Source organism: Theropithecus gelada, chromosome 9 (genome assembly GCF_003255815.1).
Source record: "Theropithecus gelada isolate Dixy chromosome 9, Tgel_1.0, whole genome shotgun sequence".
NCBI classification, from domain to species: domain Eukaryota; kingdom Metazoa; phylum Chordata; class Mammalia; order Primates; family Cercopithecidae; genus Theropithecus; species Theropithecus gelada.
The window spans coordinates 122,823,646-122,843,795 of NC_037677.1; the positions used below are offsets into that span (position 1 = coordinate 122,823,646).

General features: G+C 41.3%; 1 protein-coding gene and 1 pseudogene across 1 annotated transcript in view; one reads left to right on the forward strand and one right to left on the reverse strand.

Moving 5' to 3' along the window:
• The window catches only part of ADAM12 (ADAM metallopeptidase domain 12), a 373,557-nt gene that overhangs the window by 249,635 nt on the left and 103,772 nt on the right, over window positions 1–20,150 (reverse strand). Inside the window, exon 4 of the mRNA XM_025397498.1 lies at window positions 18,030–18,103. Coding sequence (XP_025253283.1) covers window positions 18,030–18,103 — 74 coding nt within the window. The remainder of the gene's footprint in view (window positions 1–18,029; window positions 18,104–20,150) is intronic.
• On the forward strand, window positions 11,902–12,495 carry LOC112631927 (annotated as a pseudogene).

The window sequence follows — 20,150 nt, forward strand, 5'->3', positions numbered from 1 at the left end:
AGATACCAAGGGATGACTGTGCACGCGCGCACACATGTACACACACACACATGCTGGTATGTTTAAAAATTCTATATGGGAACCAAGAAAGCTTCATCTGAGGACAGGAGATTGAAACAATGAACGGGCTGCATTTCATCTGGTTCTTGTTTTGAAAAATTGAGAATACACTTAGCAATTAAGAGTATACTTTAAAAAAAGCAAAAATTATTGAATTCTTTGGGAGGAAAGACATGGCAAAGATTGGGAGAGGAAGAGCAGTATATTATCTATCTAATTTTCCTATTAATTGGCAATCTAGTTCAGTGATGCCCTATAGTGAGTATTTGTTATAAATCAATTCAGACAAGCCTATCCTTTGCTACTGTATAAAACAGTGGTGGATTTAGGCCTTGTGAAGGGCAGGAGCTGTGTGTTATTCATCTCTGTGTCCCAAACCCCAATACAATATCTGGAACACAGTTTGTTAAATGAATAAGCAAATGAACAAACGTGAATAGATGTACAGAATGTGCAATATGGCATCAAGCACTTCAACATCCAAATGTAAAAAATGAAAATGGCAAAAACCCACCCCAGATTAAAAGGCTTTTTCTCTCTTAATAAGCAAGGATGGACAGGTTTTTTTTGGTTTTTTTTGATATGGAGTCTCGCTCTGTCACCAAGGCTGGAGTGCAGTGGCACGATCTCTGCTCACTGCAAGTTCTGCCTCCCAGGTTCACGTCATTCTCCTGCCTCAGCCTCCTGGGATAGTATTTTTAATACCCAACATTTAAATGTTGGAAGGAATTCTATTTCTAAATCAAAACCTATAGATTATTTTTAGGGCATCAGCCACGTTTGTACTGCAGTAGAATTTTTGAAAAGTCATCAATAGTATAGGTTGAACTAACATATTTTTCTAAACATAGCATATTTGTTATTGGCTCAACCTAGTAAAATGAATCATTGCATTCTAAACATAATGACCTGTATTTTGTAATATCATATAACATACAGTACATGTAGAATATGTACATATATTTATATATATTCATATCAGTATTCAAATTTAATTACAAAGACATTCTGAGAAATCCTACTCTTTATATAGTATTTGTGTTGGTTTTCACTATTTCCACTTATAGGAATTAATGCCAATAATTATAGGAAAAAAAGATGCTGATTCATCAAAATATTTAGCCAAGTTTTGTCTTTGGCAACAAACAGTGGCCACTTTCCTTAAACTCATTCCAATGTCCTCTGGAAATCTGCAAATCAGTCAGGATTCCTAGCCAAGGAGGTCAGAGGGGAAGAAGAAAACAAATGTGTTCAAAAAGAGTAGTACGATTACCCTTTTTGGACAAGAATATTTGTCAGGTTTTGCTACCAAAAAATAATGTTTTATTTTTGTGACCTACACCAAACACATAAAAGAACGTGGAAAAACGAATACTAAAATCAACACCCATGCCCTCATCACTTGGCTTAAAAAATAGGACATAACTAGAGTCCCAGGGGCTTCCCAGTGCCTTTCTTCTATCATAACTGCTTTACAAATTGTTTTAAAAGCCTTTAAGGAGGTCAAGGTTGCCATTATATATAAGTGTATCATGAAGGCCATCTAGCTTTTATCAAATGCCACCCACTCCTCAGGCCAAGGGCACTTCCCACCCCGCCTCCATCCCACAGATGGGGTACTGCTGGCTTCATCATGTTGGCCAGGAGTGTCCCCTGAGCACACACTTCCCCCAGATGAAGAATCTCAGACATTTAAATCTCCCAACAAATTAGACTGCTCTGGGCACTGAGATGCAGCCTGGATTCTCAGGTTTCCAAGGAACAGCACTCAGTATCATGTGGAAGGAACCACTCACTCAGGGTTTCCTGGTTCACTGAAATACAATGAGATAAGAAACCTTGGCTCTCGTAGGAATCGTTTAATTTGTTTTGATGCTTGAATACCACATGCCCTACATGATTCCTCATCTAGTGTTGTAAGTATGATTTCTGCCAGTAGGATCAGTTTAAGCATTCCTCTGGGTAAAGCGAGGACATACTTGAATGTAGAAAATTACTGAGGCCGAAGATCTTAGAGTGGAAATGGAGCCCCTGAAAACCATCTGATCCAGTCTCCAAGCTGAGAAGGCTTAACTTCAGATTATAGATGAGAGAACTCAGGACCAGAGAGGTTAATTAATTTGCCTAAAGTCACAGAGCTTACAAATACCAGAGATTTCACATTTCCTTTCCCTTGGCTCAATGCTTCTCCCCTATATCATACTAAATCCTCTTTGCTGCTTTTTGTTTGTTTGTCTAAGTAAAGCAGTAACAGGCATGCATCATACTGCCTCAAATGGTCTTCATCACTTCTATTCAATATGAACTAGAACTGCTGCTCCAAAAACAGTAAAATGCAGACATGTTAGCTTATTGGTGGGCAGGGGGTATTTCACACATCTGGAAAAGTTTATTAATTAATTTATGTGTCCTTCAGTAACCTTGAATCTTTTCTATGATAGGGTAAAAACCAATTAATTAACCAATTGAATAACATATTTCCTTCTACATCGATGATTTCAGCTCCTACATGTAAAATTACTTTGGAAAAAGCAACTGTCTTAAATAATTTTCTAGATAAAAAGAGATTTATGTAATATCTATATAGGTAATTTATGGTTCAATATAAAAATACAAGGTTTTTGGATCAGGAAGTACTTACAGAATATAAGAAGTGATGTTATCAAGTCATAATCATTACCCTATTTGGTAAGATCATGAATTTGTTCCAAAATTTACATGAATTTTAAATATATTTATTAAATTGAGGGGCTAGTATTTTCAGTAAGTTTTTAATGTCATTTTACAGTTTTTCATTTAACCAGTCTCACATTCTATATATTTTGTTGATATGAATGTACAATACTATCAAAACTTTACTGAGCATATTAATGAATAATTGTTTTCATTTTATGAAAACCACATGTAAAAACCATTTCCCACAACTCTGAAGGGACTTCTATGACACTGATATTTGCTTAATGGGTGCTGGCCGGCTGTGGACACAGCACGGGCGGCTTCTCCACTGGAGCCTGTCAGATTTTCAAAGAAAACCATGAAACTGACCAACGAAATCCTCTAGGCCAGTTGAAACTGAAGAGGTGGCCTTAGAAGGGCTGTGAAAATAACTTTCTCTAAATAAATCGTCTCCCCAGATAACCCTCCTGCTGGGGGCTTGGTTTTGTATCATCTTCTATCTGACCACATGTTTTTCATAAGGAAGAAAATCATAAAAGAAAATAAAGAAAGCCTTGTTCTCCCCTTATGTTGAATCTACCTCATCCCACAGTGAAATCCACCAGCATACTGAGAAGAAAGAAGTGAGTATTTTATAACATTTTTAGATAAACACACCATTCTGTTTTTCTCACGGGTTCCTGAACAAGTAGGGTTAGCCTCTGTGTCTTCTCTGGCTTTGGTCTTTACCAATTACAGCAATTTTCCTTCAGTGGGATTAAGCCTGCTTGTGAATGAAATGAATTTTTTTTAAACTTGCCAATGCCATTGGAATGGAAACAGCCCTCCAAGGGACAGGCCATGTCTAGACTCCAATCCACACCCCTGCTTTTCCTACTAGCAACACTAGAACCAGTTCCTGCTTTCCTGTTCTCGCCCCAGCATCTGCCTCCATGCCAGATGTGAGGATGCCTTTGTCTTTAAAAACAACAAGAAAATTAGGTCTCTGTAGAGCAGTTTCAAAGTCAGCCTTTTATCCAGCACTGTAAATAAAAAGATTTATGTAATATCTATATGGGTAATTTATGGTTCAATGTGAAAATACAAGGCTTTTGGATCAAGAAGTGTTTACAGCATATAAGAAGCTACTTCAGGACAGGCTGTGGTGCACGTTGGTACCCCTACAGAACCTGTTACAAATGTGGACCCTCAACAGGGAGCTATGCAGCATACCACCAAGTGTGAGATGCTAAATTTGGGGAACACAGTGGCTACCCATTGGCAAAGGCAGAGTGATAAGTAGAGGTGGTCTCTAAAAAAAATTTATCTTGCCTTTTATCTCATATCTCAGGGAAACCGATAATTGATGAGGGAAAGTTCTTCTCTATAGGAGCATTTCAGCTAATAAAAGAAGAAAGAATGATAGAATACTGCAATTTTGCAAGACCCAAAGAAAGAACAGATGCAGGCACTGATTGTTAATGGCCACTGAACCCGGTGGCTGAAGGCTCAGGCAGAGCTTTCTAATGGAAGCTTCAGAGTGACCCCAGACTCAGTGATCAACCTGTCAGCACAAGACAATCAGAGGTCACAGAACTACTGACATGGCACAAGAGAAGAACAAGGACCACCTGCAATGTCATCCTGCCTAAAACCAGTACCTCAATCTGTACAAGCCCATACACTGAATTACCAGTAAACAGAAAACACAGGGCCCAGAGGAACAGGCTAGACAGCACCAAGAGGATGAAAGCAGCAAATTGAGAGTGTGGAAAATTCTACTGAGTAAAAATCTGGTTTCATTTTTCAGGACTGCAAGATTTTAATTGCAAGAATTAAAAGGAAGGATAGGAAACCTATATATTAAAAGAGACATTAAAAATATAGCAGACAAATACAATGTGGGGACTGTGTTTATATCCTGGTTCAAGCAATCCAACTGCCAAGAAAAAAAATTATCTTGCCTTTTATCTCGTATCTTATAAGAGACATATATAAAATCTGGGAAACATGAATACTGGCTGGGCATTTGATAGTATTAAGAAATCATTATCTTTTAGGTGTGATAAAAATAATTCTTTTTTTTTTAGCAATACATATGTCAGAATTCGCAGGTGAAATGATGTGATGCCTGGAGGTGGGGGAGTCCGACAACTGCATGGTAATTGTTGCACACAGGCTATGGGTACATAGCAATTAACTGTTGCATGCACTTCACCTAATCTGTAGCCAGGCCAGCCAAACAGGTGGCCCCTGGGCTCCACAGGCCTACAGAATTGCACTGCACCTCCTGGCCCACCTCCATCCACAGCACACAGGTGACTTGGGGGCTCTCCCATTGCTGATGCCAGGGCGAGTGGAAATGGGGGTATCCAAACCCTCAGGTGACAAGAGCAGCAGGTGCAGGGTAGGATGAGGCAGGGTACTGGGATTGACCTGTCTGACCATCACAGTGAAAGAAGAAGAGGAAGATGGGTGAGGAGAGTGGAATAGGGGCAGTCACAGGAAGCTGGCTGCAGGAGGGGAGATGATGAGACCTGAGCATGTGATTCCTGTTCCTACAGACAGAGGCAGCCAGGATGAGGAGGGAGATAATGGGAGAGCAATGGCAGCAGAGCAGCACACACGCTGTGAATGGCAGTGCAGTGTCAAGCACACTGAATACCACCATCCCTTATGTATTAGTCTGTTCTCGCAGTGTTACAAAGAAATGCCTGAGCCTGGGTAATTTATGAAGATAAGAAGTTTAATTGGCTCACGGTTCTGCAAACTGTAGAAGAAGCATGACAGCTTCTGCTTGGCTTCTGGGGAGGCCTCAGGGAGCTTTCAATCATGGTGGATGGCAAAGTGGGAGCAAGCATCTCACATGGCCAGAGCAAGAGGAAGAGAGGCCGGGCGCGGTGGCTCAAGCCTGTAATCCCAGCACTTTGGGAGGCCGAGACGGGCGGATCATGAGGCCAGGAGATCGAGACCATCCTGGCTAACACGATGAAACCCCGTCTCTACTAAAAAAATACAAAAAACTAGCTGGGCGAGGTGGCGAGCACCTGTAGTCCCAGCTACTCGGGAGGCTGAGGCAGGAGAATGGCGTGAACCCGGGAGGCGGAGCTTGCAGTGAGCAGAGATCCAGCCACTGCACTCCAGCCTGGGTGACAGAGCGAGACTCCGTCTCAAAAAAAAAAAAAAAAAAAAAAAAGAGGAAGAGAGAGAGGTGGGAGGTGCCACATGCTTCTAAACAACCAGATCTCATGAGAGGTCTACCACGAGAACAGCGCTAGGGGGATGGTGCTAAACCACGTATGAGAAACTGCTTCCAAGATCCAATCACTTCCCACCAGGCTCCACCTCCAACACTGGGGATTACAACTGAACAGGAGATTTGGTGGGACACAGATCCAAACCATATCACTGTGGTCTCCTAACAGCCTGGGAGGAAGGCCTTACTCTCCATTTTAGAATGGAGGAGCTGAGGTGGCTTGTCTCCAAGCAGCCTGATACCCAAATCCAGATCCTAACACTGTCAATCATCTCTGATAGGGATATGGAAGCAGCTATAGAAAGAGTCCAGGAAAGTCAGATTGGGTTTTGTGAGTTGAATCACAGTTACACCCTTATTCATTAGCTCAGAACAGTCACCTCAATCAGTGGTCCCCAAACTTTTTGGCACCTGAGATCGGTTTCATGGAAGACAATGTTTCCATGGACTAGGGGTGGGGGCGGGGATGGTTTCAGGATGATTCAAGCACATTGCATTTATTGTGTACTTTATTTCTATTATTACTGCATTGTAATATATAATTAAATAATTATACAACTCACCATCATGTAGAATCAGTGGGAGCCCTGAGTTGCTTTTTCTGCAACTAGACAGTCCCATCTGGGGATGACGGGAGACAGTGACAGATCATCAGGCATTAGATTCTCATAAGGAGCGTGCAGCCTAGATCCCTCGCTTGTGCAGTTCCCAAGAGGGTTTGCTTCTATGAGAATCTAACGCTGCCACTGATCTGACAGGAGGCAGAGCTCAGGCGGTAATTTGAGTGATGGGGAACGGCCGTAAATACAGATGAAACTTCACTCACTCATCAGATGCTCTTCCCCTGCTGTGTGGCCCATTTCCTAAGGGTTGGGAAGAGCACGTCAGAGAGGGTGTTGGGGACCCCTAGCCTAAATGGAGCTGGAGGATTGTGATTCTCCTAGAGGTACCAAAAAGAGCGGCGGTGGGGCGGGGATTTAGAAGAAACTAGCACCGTCTTCCTCTACACTATGTACCTTCATGGAGGAGGACAGGGAGGGAGACCTTTTGTTAGATGATAAAAACATATCAGGATCCCAACTTTGTTTTTTAACTGGGGCAAAATATACATAATATAAAATTTATAATTTTAACCATTGGTAATTGCATAATTCAATGGCGTTAAGCACATTCACGATTTTGTGCAACCATCACTGCCACCCATCTCCACAATTCTTTCAGAATCCCAAACAGAATCTTTGCCCACCAAGCTCCTCACTCCCTAACCCTCCAGTCCCTGGTAACCACCATTCTACTTCCTGTTTCTATGATTTTGCCTATTCGAATTTTGCCTATTTGAAGTATACCCCATGTAAATAGAATCGTATGATATTTGTCCTTTTGTGTCTGACTTATTTCACTTAGCATAATGTCTTCAAAGTTCATGTGATGGCATGTGTCAGAATGTCATTCCTTTTCAGGGCTGAATAAAATTTCATTTTATGTATGCCACATTTTGTGTACTGACTCATCTGTTGACAAACACTAGGGCTGTTCCCACCTTTTGGCCATTGTGAATGTTGCTGCTATGAAGGTGGGTACAAATCTCTGTAAGCCCCCGATGAAGTCCAGCTTTTTCATGATGACATTACCTGTGATGGGAATAAAGGCATGCCACATACTGTCAGCATGCAACAAATGAGCTATTGGTAAGTAGAGTTATATTGCAGCTCTTTATCGTCACTAATAAACTATGAAAACAGTATGAGAAACCAGTAAGAAGGCCTCAAGAAAACAGAGCTGTTACTATCAATTGAAGTTTTCCCATGCACGTTATGAAACATGGCCAATCACAGACAGGGCTCAATTCCACTCAAGATAACGAGTTTGAAGTAAACACATCTGAAAACAGTAATCTAGGATTTTGGCTTCCTGGGGCATGATACTCTAAGAATGTAGCAGAATCTGTGTTTATGAATTCAGCAAAATTATGTCAAAGAGTTACAGGAAAGAGTTCCCGATCCAAACCCCAAGAGGGGGTTCTTGGATCTTGTGCAAGAAAGAATTCAGGGTGAGTCCACAGTGCAAAGCAAAAGCAAATTTATTAAGAAAGTAAAGGAAAAAGAGAATGGCTACTCCATAGACACAGCATCCCTGAGAACCGCTGGTTGTCCATTTTTATGGTTATTTGTTGATGATAGGCCAAACACGGGGTGGATTATTCATGCCTCCCCTTTTTAGACCATATAGAGTAACCTCCTGACGTTGCCATGGCGTTTGTAAACTGTCATGGCGCTGGTGGGAGTGTAGCAGTGAGGATGACTCGGGGTCACTCTCGTGACCATTTTAGTTTTGGTGGGTTTTAGCCAGCTTCTTTACTGCAAGCTGTTTTATCAGCAAGGTCTTTATGACCCGTATTTTGTGCCAACATCCTATCTCATCCTGTGACTTAGAATGCCTTAGTGTCTAGGAAGGCAGCCCAGTAGGTTTCAGCCTCATTTTACCCAGCTCCTATTCAAGATGGAGTTGCTCTGGTTCAAACGCCTCTAACAAAACTTTCAAGCTTTCCAGAGAGTTAGTTTCATTGTCGTAAGCAATCAATGAAAGCATTGTGGTCTTTCTTTTGAGGACACAACAACTAGAAAAAGTCCAGCAGAGATGGGCCATAACGACCCCAGCCTGCACAGTGTCTGCACGTAACCATCCTGGCCGCACCAGGAGAGGGAAGATGCAACGACAGCCACTAAGATGGCATCGGCCTCTCCAATGCCAGAGACCTCCTGGGAAGAGCCAGGACAGCCATTATTGTCCTTTTGGGATGCAGAGTTGGGGAAAGGAGCTTAAGGCCACAGCAGGATTTTCATCAGAAAACCCTGAGTCTGCAGTCAGAAGGGAAGGAGCACGGGGGATGTAATGAAATGCGGAACTCCACCTCCATCTCAAATGCCCTTTCTCATTCTACCAACTTCAAAGAGTTCACTCAAGGACACCACACTCTCAAATCACAACCCAGAAGGGCCTGTTTTAAAAAGGTTGATCTTAACCAGTTTAGGCACTTTCAAGTTAACTCGGGTTGAGGAACAAAAAGCTCTAAAAATGGTGTTCTGACCTTTTTCAGCGTCTGTACAACTTCAAAGAATAACATGAGGAGAGAAGCTCAAGGGAACTTAGCTCTTATTCAGGAAACAAAATTTGGCTCAATTAAAAAGATCTTAAATGTTAAGGCTGAGAGATTTTAACTTAAATCTGAAGGAGTCTGGTCTAGTTAGACTGCTGAAGTGCATGAAGCTTGAGTCAATTCCCTGAGTCTATAGTCATGCTTAGAGAATTTCCGACTGCACCATCACCCTTTCATCAAAGTGGGCAGAGATGACCCCTCTGGTAGCACCTGATTCTCCAAGGCACAAGATGGGCCTTTTTACGCCGCAGGCATTAGGCAGACTGAAGAGGTGTGGTCATTCCCTGTAGGAAAGAACATTCCTGTGGGCGATGCATCAGCTATGACAGATACCCCAAAGTCTCACAGAAGGATCCAATGAACTGGAATTTCCCTGCTGGCCCCGATGCTGTCCAACAGAACTTTCTGTGAGGATGGAAACGTCTGTCTAGCCACACGTGGCTATTGAATACTTGAACTGTGGCTAGTTTGACCAAGGAACTAAAATTTTAATTTTATTTAAATTAAGCTTAATTTAAATAGTCACATGTGGCTAGTGGCTGTCCATGTAAAGCATGAATATAACTCCTAGCAGAATGTGTTAAAAATAGAGACCCTCAGGCCCTATAGCTGGGGATTCTGGTTCAATAGCAGTGGGGCCAGGCACTGCCCTTTTTAACAAGCTCTCCAGGTGGTCCTCATGCTGGCAGTCTTGAAGCAATGCTCTAGACTTCAAGGAGGGCAGGAGTCCATGTGTGGGGAACACCCACTGCGTGGAGACAGACTATAGGAAGGATATGGAATACGGCCTGGGAGTGAGCCTAGAGGCCAGAGGCTCACCCACTAGGCTCCAGCTTAGAATTCAGTGGAGCACTGACATTGCCTTGGCTTGTGACAGCTATTCGGATACTGTCAGGGCCACAGCTGATGCCTCTCCATGTTCTACCCACTGCCGGCTCCTGATCTCCAGCTCATAGCTGCCAGCCACCGGTCAGCTGCAAACATCCATGAACACCCCCCTTCAAAAATGCCACGTCCAGTTCTACAAGGGCCCTCCACAGGGCACCTCCAGACTGAACTCTGTGAAACCCAATATTCAGCCCCTCCCAGACTCTCAGGACCATGCCTACTACGACCCACATCTTTGTGTCTCTGGCCGCTACTCAAAAGGCAAGTTCTTGGTCCTTTTCCAGGGTTCTCTATTCTGATCAAAGGCATCACTGTTCTCCTAGCATCTCAGGTAAGAATTGTATGCCTTCCTTTCCATGATCCCACATATTCCACCATTCATCAGATTCTGTCCATTCTGCCTACTTAACATTTCTTAACTACTTACTCCTTCCCACCGATACTCTCTTGGCTCAAGCCATCATCAGCTCTCCCTGGACAGCAGCAATATGCAGCTCTTAACCACGCCCACTCTACCCTCCCAGCTAGTGTTCACAGGCAGCCAGATGGTCTTTAAAAGACTGAATTTTTGGCGGGGAGCAGTAGCTCATGCCTTTGGGAGGCTGAGGTGGGCATACTGCTTGAGGCCAGGAGCTCAAGACTGGTCTGGGCAACATGGTGAAACCCAGTCTCTATAAAAAATAGAAAAATTAGCTGGATATTGCAGTGCATTCCTGTAGTCCCAACTACTAGGGAGGCTGAGGTGGGAGGATCACCTGAGACCAGAGCAGTTGAGTCTGCAGTGAGCCGTGATTGCACCACTGCACTCCAGCCTAGGCGACAGAGTGAGACCCTATCTTAAACAAATGAAAAGCAGAATCTTATCATGTCGTTGTTCTGCCTACAGGCCTTTTCTTCCATGGTGTGCCACTGTATTTAGGAATACAGTCAAGATCCTTATCAGGGCACACAAACCCCTGTATGGCCTGGCTTCCTCTGTCTCTCTCTTTCTTGGTCATCAGTACAAAGATCTTCTAGAATCTGAGAAGCTGGACGTTTACTTCTGCTCTTTCTCTCTCTATCTCCTGCCCTCCTTGACTGGGCTCTTCCCTGTGTGTGCACAGCTTAAAAGCTGCTTCATTCTATATCTTCCCTCCCCAGACCAGGTGCTGGCCCCATACCTTTCCCTCCCGAGCACTGAGCACTGCAGTCACCCAGTTACTGTTTTTGTAATGATCTGCTTAGTGTTGGGCTCCTTGACTAAATTCTAAGAAGACAAGAAGTTTATCTTATTCACTACTCTCCCTCCAGGGTCAATTACACTGTCTGGTATTAAATACATATTTGTGAATAAATGACCAGGTGAAGAAGTGAAAGAGTAAGTGATTTAACACATCAACAAAGATTAATTATTAAAGATAATTAAGATGGCAGATGATAATCATTAAAGATGGCAGATTAGGCCAACACTTTCCAACATGACCTCTGACATCAGAAGAGCTAACAACTGTTGATATGACTTTTACAACTTTTGATCTTGGGGGACATGAGCAAGTACATTGTCTTAATTAGCTTTATTAATTATTAATGTTTAGTAAGGATAATTATAAGATAGCAATAAAGATTCCAATAAAGATCTGTGAATAGTAGAAGGGAAGCTGAGAGCTGGAAACATGAAACTATAATTTCTGAGATAAGGTTCCATCGACATTTGTTTAATCACTAATTAGAACCACCAGGCAGTTTAGAACTCCCCATTCCTAAGGACAGGCCGCAGGGAAGGGGTGTGAAGTCCACCCAGCAAGTCACTGCTGGCCCGGGTGCTGTTGGTCTGTGTTCTCTGAGGGAGGGTCCGGGCCACATGCTGCCTCCAAAGGAACCCCTCAGGCCATGGTCAGCATTAATAATGTCTTTCATCTGTGAGTGGATCTACAACGGCTTCCACAGTGTGCTCCAGTTCCTAGGACTCTACAAGAAATCTAGAAAACTTGTCCTCTTGGGTTGGGACAATGTGGATGAAACTATTCTTCCTCACATGCTCAAAGATGGTGGACTGGGCCAAGAGGCTCCAACGCGACCTCTGACATCAGCAGAGCTGACAACTGCTGGCATGACTTTTACAACTTTTCATCTTCTGGGGTGTGAGCAGGCACACTGGGTTTGGAACAGTGATCTCCTAGCAATAAATGGGATTGCCTTTCTCAGAGACTGTGCAGATTGTCCTCAGATCCTGGAATCCAAAGTGGAGCTCAATGCTTTAATGACTGATGAAAGAATATCTAATGTGCCAGTCCTTATCTTAACAGAAACTGGACAGAACAGGCACAATCAGTGAAGAAAAACTCTGTCCGCCATTTGGTCTTTATGAACAGACCACAGGAAAGGGAACTGTGACCCTGAAGGAGCCAAATGCCTTCTCCAAGGAATTGTTCATGTTCAGTGTGTACAACAACAGGGCTGTGGCAAGGGCTTCCGCTGGTCTGCCCAGTATATTGACTGATGTTTGGACAGTGAAAATAAGTTTAACTTCTCTTTTTTTTAAAAAAAAAAAAAAAAAAGGTGCTGGGCAGGGAGCGGGGAAACAGTCTAGGCTTCTTCCACAAGAGAAGGAAAAAAGAAGGAATTGCACTCTACACTCAAAGATTTTAAAAGTCCAATCCCCGGGCATGTCAAGACTGTAAAGGTAAGAACCCTACAGCAGCTGGATCCCAAAGGACCAGCCCGGCGCATCTGTTCCAAGTCTTGTGAGCATTGAGATGCTTGGCCATCACCAAGACTTAGAGGTAAAGAGTAGGCATAACCTGATTTCCATTAATTTAGAAACTCTGAAACAAAACATAATATAATTAGGTAAAATAATTAAGATTGCTGGATCCACAGAGAAATGTTATTGAGTCATTCAAACCTGATCATCAAAATTAACATGAGCTCTAATCCTCCCGCGCTGACTGGACACAGATGCTTATTCCATTTTGCAAACAAGGAGACCAAGGTGGGCAGATCGCTTGAGGCCATGAAGGAAGTGGAGAGAACATCAGCAGCTTGCTGTTGGGAGCTGCTTTCAAAGCCTGGGCTCCTAACTCCAAATCATGTGTTCCCTTCTGGAAGCTTTTCTCCTTGAATTGTTTCTCACCCCACCTAGGTGACCTTCGACCTCCTGGGAACTCACTTCCAGCTTGGTCCAGGTTGTCCAGGCTCTCCACTCATTTGAGGAGTGCTTATCGAGTGCCTATGATGAGCCACGCTGTGTGGGAGGTGGTCAGGGAGGATATTAAGACCCTAACCCTCACTGTAAGGATGTCATGGTTGGTGGAGGAGGAAAGGAAAGGAACACCCAATGGTGGAAATGTGAATAAAGCAGCAGGTGGCTCTCTGATGTCAGGCTTGGAACAGTGAAGGATGCAGGGTTTTGACTGTGCCCCACCCTGTGTAGCAGAGGGATGACCTCCCCTGTCTAGGACCCACCATGTATACCCCCACACGCTCGGGCAACAGTCACCTTTTTAGCAGCCACGTTGCCCCAGGGGCTTCTTTTGAGTATGCAGGTCTCATTCACGAGAACTACTAACAAATTTCCTTCTGAACTTGCAACGTTTATTTTTTTATTAACCCAAGTGTAGGATTTTACATTTATCCCCATTAAATCTCATCTTGTTAGTTTTGGCCCATTGATCCAAACTGCTGAAATCCTCATAATCCAGATTTTGCCATGCCAAGCACAGTTATGTCCCCCAGCTCTGCACTGCCAGGAAATGTGATCAGAGCACCTTTTATGTCTTCATCGCGATGGCCCAGGAAACTGTGGGCCAGGACAAGGCCATGCACACAGCCCTAAGGCCATCGGCAGCAACCTCAGTCCCCCTCTTCAACATGGGTTGGGTCAATGGGAACAGTGGCCTAATGTCCTCTGGATGGTGATTCAGCCAACCAAACCATCTAATGCCATCTCCACACTGGTTACGTTGCTCCATTCTGTATCATGATATTCTGAGAGATGATCTAAGATAAATGCCTTTCCAAATATTTATACCCATGTTTGGCCATTTTAAAATGCCCTTTCTGTTATTGTTTTAGAGTGACTACTAATTAAAGTTGCCCCGTAAGAGATGTCTGGAATCGTTTTAGACAAAATAAGTCAGTGCTGAAGTTATTCTATCCCAGAGATACCCCAAACATAAATTCAGAGGGCTATGGACTTCCCATGGCAACTGCCTTCAATCAGTGATGGGAACAGAGTTTGAAGGCATGCTGGGATTGAGAGATGCAGGGAATGTGATCTACCGCCATCACTGTTCATTATCCTAAACTGGAAAAACTGATGTTGAAGCTGGCCAGCCTGTCCAATAAAACATTTTGATCAAAGATATAGTTTCACCGAATACCTGTGTAAGGGATAGCCTGAGAGTCCACGGGGATCTAGCAGAGTTAGAAAAGTTATCAACCCGGTTTCTGCAGGTCCATAGGCAGACAGCAATATTGTGAAAAATGCTTCTCAAGGGAAGCTTTGTGTTTCTTTAAACATTCCATTACAGCTATACAAATACAGATTTTAAGTGAACAGCATCCAGTCTTTTCATAAATTAGGGATGTTAGAAGGCAAATAAAAGAGATTCCCTGAAAAACTATTTAATAAAAATCCAGCCCTGTGCCATGAAGAATCGGTTTACCACAGAAGCATTTTGAGTAGGGTTAATTAGATGACTCTCAGCATTAGCTACAGATTTAAGGGAATAGGACCGCTTTAATTTAGGTTGCGGTTTCTAAGCAGGTTTTCCAATTACAGCAAACTTCTGGATATTTAAAGACCCAATATTCAATGAGTAGGTATTCTTTTGCTCTTTAAAAGTCACCAGAGGCCTTCCAGAGGCCTTTCAGAATAACCTTTATCATTTTCTTTTTAGGAATAATAGATACGTTCGCATTCTTCTTTTCAACCATTATCAAGTTTTTAAGATAGGTTTTTTTTTCCTTCAAAAGAAAAATGTTTTTTCCTAATTTTAAAATATTTTATTTTGTGAAACATTAATACAATAAAGAAAGTAAATATCTTCTATAATCTTCCTACTCAGAGATACACGTCATGTGTATAATTTTAAAATAAAATTTGAATACTATGTAAACTATTTTCATTTTTTAAAAATAAACACTAGCAGAAACAACTATTTTCTAACATGCTAGTTACATTGATTATACCATAAATTTTTTATAATAAAAGTCTCATCATTTAAAACTATTGGATGGTATCCTGTTTCATAGCTGATAATTGAATCAGTCTCCTATTGACATACTTTTAGGTAAAACATCTTTAAGCAAGGGGCTGACTCTGGGGCTGAAGGTGTTGGAGCAGTGTACTGACCAGCCTGCCTTCTGATTGGTCAGATTGGTCAGCTGTTCATCCTGATTGGTCAGGGCCTTTATTGTACTCATTGTTAAACATGTAAATGGCCTCTGCTTATGTTTTTATCTCTGGTTTCTTATAGTTTCATTTGTGAAAACTCTCTGACTTGAATCTATTGGGCCAATGGCTAAGTAAATTAAAAATTCTATTATATACTAAATGATTGATTGCCTTTAGCGTCTAACAGCCTTACATGCTGGTATGCACAACCATTTCAGCGTACTTGATTTTTTTTTTTGTTTTTAGTATTCATTGCATCCAAGGTATAGTTAATTCGGAATAGATATGTAACCTTTTGCAAAAAAATTGTTACACTGAAGAATTTTTGGTAATGCATCGGTAAAATAGTAATATTGGCCCCCTCTTATTATGAAAATGTTACTTTTAATATAATGGAATTTCTAAAATTGGTACAATTAAAATTATAGAATATCATAGGAACATATGAAACATTTTCTATAGATTTTTGAAAATGCAGTCTTACAGTGAGGTTGCAAAGAGAGGAATAAATTAAAAAGAGATAGTTTTATGTTTTCAACTTTTATAATTTTGAGATTATCTCGTGAAAGACTCAGAATTGAAAGGCAGCAAATTAAGTCACCTTTTAAAATGATACTTATACAAATTAGCTACTATCTAGCAATGAACATGTATTATAGTATCTGCGGTAATGGAAGGTAAATCATTTTCGAGGGAACCGTGGATAAGGCTATTAAGTCACTTTACAAACTCAGAGAACCAGATGGGCTCTAAGAAATTATTTCTCTATGGAAATGTATGTCCATTATGAAGCTAAATGAAGTAGTAGGATATCAAATTGCATATAGACTATGATACCAACTAAGAAAGAAAAGAAGCAAAGGCTTATTTATAAGAAAAAAAAAACCATCTATATAATTCACCAGAATCTTAAACAGGATTGTGTTTGGTGGTAAAAGTACTTTTTTAAAAAAATTTAGGGTTATTTGTTCCTTTCCCACCTATAATGTTCAGTTTTCTTCACTGGGTATGTATATTATTTTCATAGTAAAAACAACTTATGGTTTTTATGAGGTCGATTTTTGCTTCTCTACCTGCAGTCGTAATGCTCCATAAAACATTCAGGATTAGCCTCCCCTCATACTGTGCACCACGTTTCTTCCAACAGTCTAACAATGGGAGCAGGTGCAATAAAGAACACTCCTAAATCCAGCTGCCCACCACAGAACCCTATGGAGAAAATGCATCACCACCAGAAGGCTTATATTCTTTTGATCTTTCAGGGAATGCCTGGCTTCTTCCACTGAGATATTTTCAAAACCATACCTAAAAATGTACAAAAATATGTGCCCCTCGATATTCTTATGTAAAGAAATAGAGTATGAAAATATGTACTTTGCTAAGGGAGATGGATCAAAAGCAATATACAGTTTTCTCTTCAGATTCCTGATTATATAATATATGTGCCTGAACCTCTATTTTAAGATCAAGTCACAAGAAAAGCTAAAAACACCTCAGTTCTTGTTTCCAAAGCTTCTGATCCATTTAATGGTGAGCAGTAAGCATATAAGAAAAAAATACAAAGAGGCAGGTTGCGGATCCCAGGGAGCAGGTAGTGTGATTTTATATACATTTTTATGTATTTTGGCATTAGATACTGAACATTCGGGCTGGCTGTTGATTGACTGTGTCTTTCATCTGACTTGCTTAAAACGCTCAACTCAAAGCACCAACACAAGTAAATGATCTGACTTGTTTAGAGGACGATATTGAGTCAGGTTCTGGGACTCCACGTCCCTGACAGAACTCATTTACTCTTGTTTCAGAAAAAATCAGCATCCTGCTGATGGGTGAGGAACAGGAACCAGTACTTTTGGAAGAGAGAAACTGCTATTTTGACCAAGCAGGACTTGGAAAATTGACTTCTGTCTTATTAGAAGAACTAATAAGTTCTTCTTTTATGGTACAAATGAAATAGAATATTAAGGAGTCCTTTAAATCTGAGGAATCTGTGGGGATAGCCAGGGTATAAAGAATAAGAAAATGAGTTGTTTTACTTATGGTTGGAGGCAGACAAAGTTTTCTGCTAGCAAGGCACACAAAATATATAATCATATCCAAGTGGCCCAGAAGAAGCCATAATGCCACTTTCTGGAAATTTATATAATTTTTCCATAAAAGGACCAATTTTTAAAAATAAGAAGATGAAAGAAATAGTCCAAACCACTGGAGATAAGCTTTGAAAGATAAAATAAACTCTTGGTATTTCTCAGGGAGAAGATAATTTCTATCAGTTTGAAGCTGTTTCCCCTAATACAATCCAGGAGTTGTCAAAAGTCAATTAATTATGAAACTCTGTTATTTGAACAGTACAGGGATGCTTAAGTTAAATCTTTGAACAACCAGGCTCTGAAAAAAATACAACATCAGAACTATGAAAAAATAGTGTTGAGTTATAAAGTTCCTTTACAGAGTGATAAAATTATTTTTCCATTAGATAATTTTTTAAAGTTAATTCTCGCCTCAAATCCAAATTTGGATTACAAATCCATGCATCTCATTCTTGTTTTCTAAACCCCAGCATAAATCACAGAGCACTTTTCTGTCCATGGTGCCTTAACTTTCTCCCATCAAGCAATAAACAAGAATTAACTTACTCATTTCTTTCCAGATTTATGATCAGTTCTTTGCTTTCCAGTTGTATTTGAATATTCAGCACTTCTGGATGATTCTGAAAGACAAACAAGAAAAGTCAGTTGAAAAACACTTGGCTTTGACTTGCAAATAGCTGAATAAGACCCACAGGAGTAGTCAATTGTGGGAATAAATGATGCGGTCAACCTAAGAAAGAGCCAAATGCCATCACAACACGGCGTATAAACTAAGGTTTCTTGCAGCTTAAAAAGAGCAGTGAAGGCCAGACACTGGAGGATTGCTTGAGTCCAGGAGTTTGAGACCAGCTTAGGTGGGCAACATAGTGAGACCCTGTCTCTACAAAAAAATAAAAAATTTAAAAAATCAGAATGTTAGCCAGGTGTGGTAGTTTGTGCCTGAGGTCCTAGCTAGTTGGGTGACTGAGGCAAGAGGATCACTTGAGCCCAGGAGTTCGGGCTGCAGTGAGCTATGGTCACGCTACTGCACTCCAGCCTGGGTGACAGAGTGAGACCCTGTCTCAAAAAAAGAAAACAAGCCTGTAATCCCAGCCCTTTGGGAGGCTGATGGGGGGGGGGGTGGATCACCTGAGGTCAGAAGTTCAAGACCAGCATGGCCAATATGGTGAAACCCCATCTCTACTAAAAATACAAAAAATTAGCCTGATGCGGTGGCACACCCCTGTAATCCCAGCTACTCAGGAGGTTGAAGCAGGAGAATTGCTTGAACCTGGGAGGCGGAGGTTGCAGTGAGCCAAGATCGTGCCACCGCACTCCAGCCTGGGCAACAGGAGCGAAACTTCGTCTCAAAAAAAAAAAAAAAAAAAGAAGACAAGAGTGGAGGGAGAGTTGGGTTGGGACAGGCACCACAAACTCAAGGAGACCTCATTCTTCCTGGTCAGCACCGCATGAGTGTGGAACGTGGGGACTCAGTCTTGCTGAGACATGATCACTGCCACATTCAATTAGTGCTTCCTTCAGTTATGTTGACTTTGTCTGCCTTTGCTTTGTCAGTTATTTCAGTACTATGCTTGTATAAAAGCTAAGAGAATGAGAAGTTTAGACATAGTTTTCTAATATTTCATATTTGAAAGTCGGTCTTATAACTCCAGAGCTCAAAAGATCTTTTCACAGTATGTATAATGTTTCAGCTATACCATGACTTAATTAACCACATGCCACTACACTTTAAGATGAAATGGTCTGTGGGTTCCAAATATCCAACATGAAAATAGTTAGTTAAAATGAAACAGAATTTAAAGAAAACCCACAACAACTGAAGGTCACGTGAGTTTTGGGAAAAAAGGCAAAACATGCCTTAACTAAGGCCACATAACTGGGTTAGAATCAGAAAGGCTGAAACATCATTTGCTTTATTTTTAGGGCAGCCCTTTGCACATCTTCTGGTAGTCTTTCTGTGTCTCCCATGGTAGCCATTAGCTGTGTATGGCTATTTAAGTTAATTAAAATGAAATGAAATTTAAAAATTAGTTCACAGTCATACTGGGTACATTTCAAGAATCAATAACTCAGTGTGGCAGGTGGCCACCACTGTGGGACAGCACAGATATAAAAGCATTTCTATCATCATGGAATGTTCTATTGGACAGCTCTGAGTCGGTGACAAAGACCTAAAACTTACATCATCCAATTGCTTGCCTGAGGAATAGATTATTTTAAATTTCAGGGCCTTCAGGAGATAAAAATAGGTACAAACCCAAGGGTTTTTTCTTATGAGCTTCAAGGAGGTTCTTTCTCCATTTTCATTGAAGGATGACGTTATTTTATGTAGTTACTTAAACTTAAGAGTTAAATTGGTGAATTTCCAGATATGTGAAATTCTCACGTATGTTTTCTGGGTTTACACAGGCCTTGTTTTTGATGGACTTACTCTAGCAAAAGACTACAAAAACACACCGAATTTATATATTTTGATACTGTCTGGTGTTTATAAGAACTGTATGCATTTCTGAGTGTTTACTCAAATTTGGAAATTAATCTTACTATTTGATCCTACATGCCAAGAAGCATACACCATTTCTTTGTAGTATAGGCCGTCAAAGTGTTCTTATGCCCTTACAGGTATTTGCTTTGGAGTCCATCACAGGGACTCTTGCATATTTACCT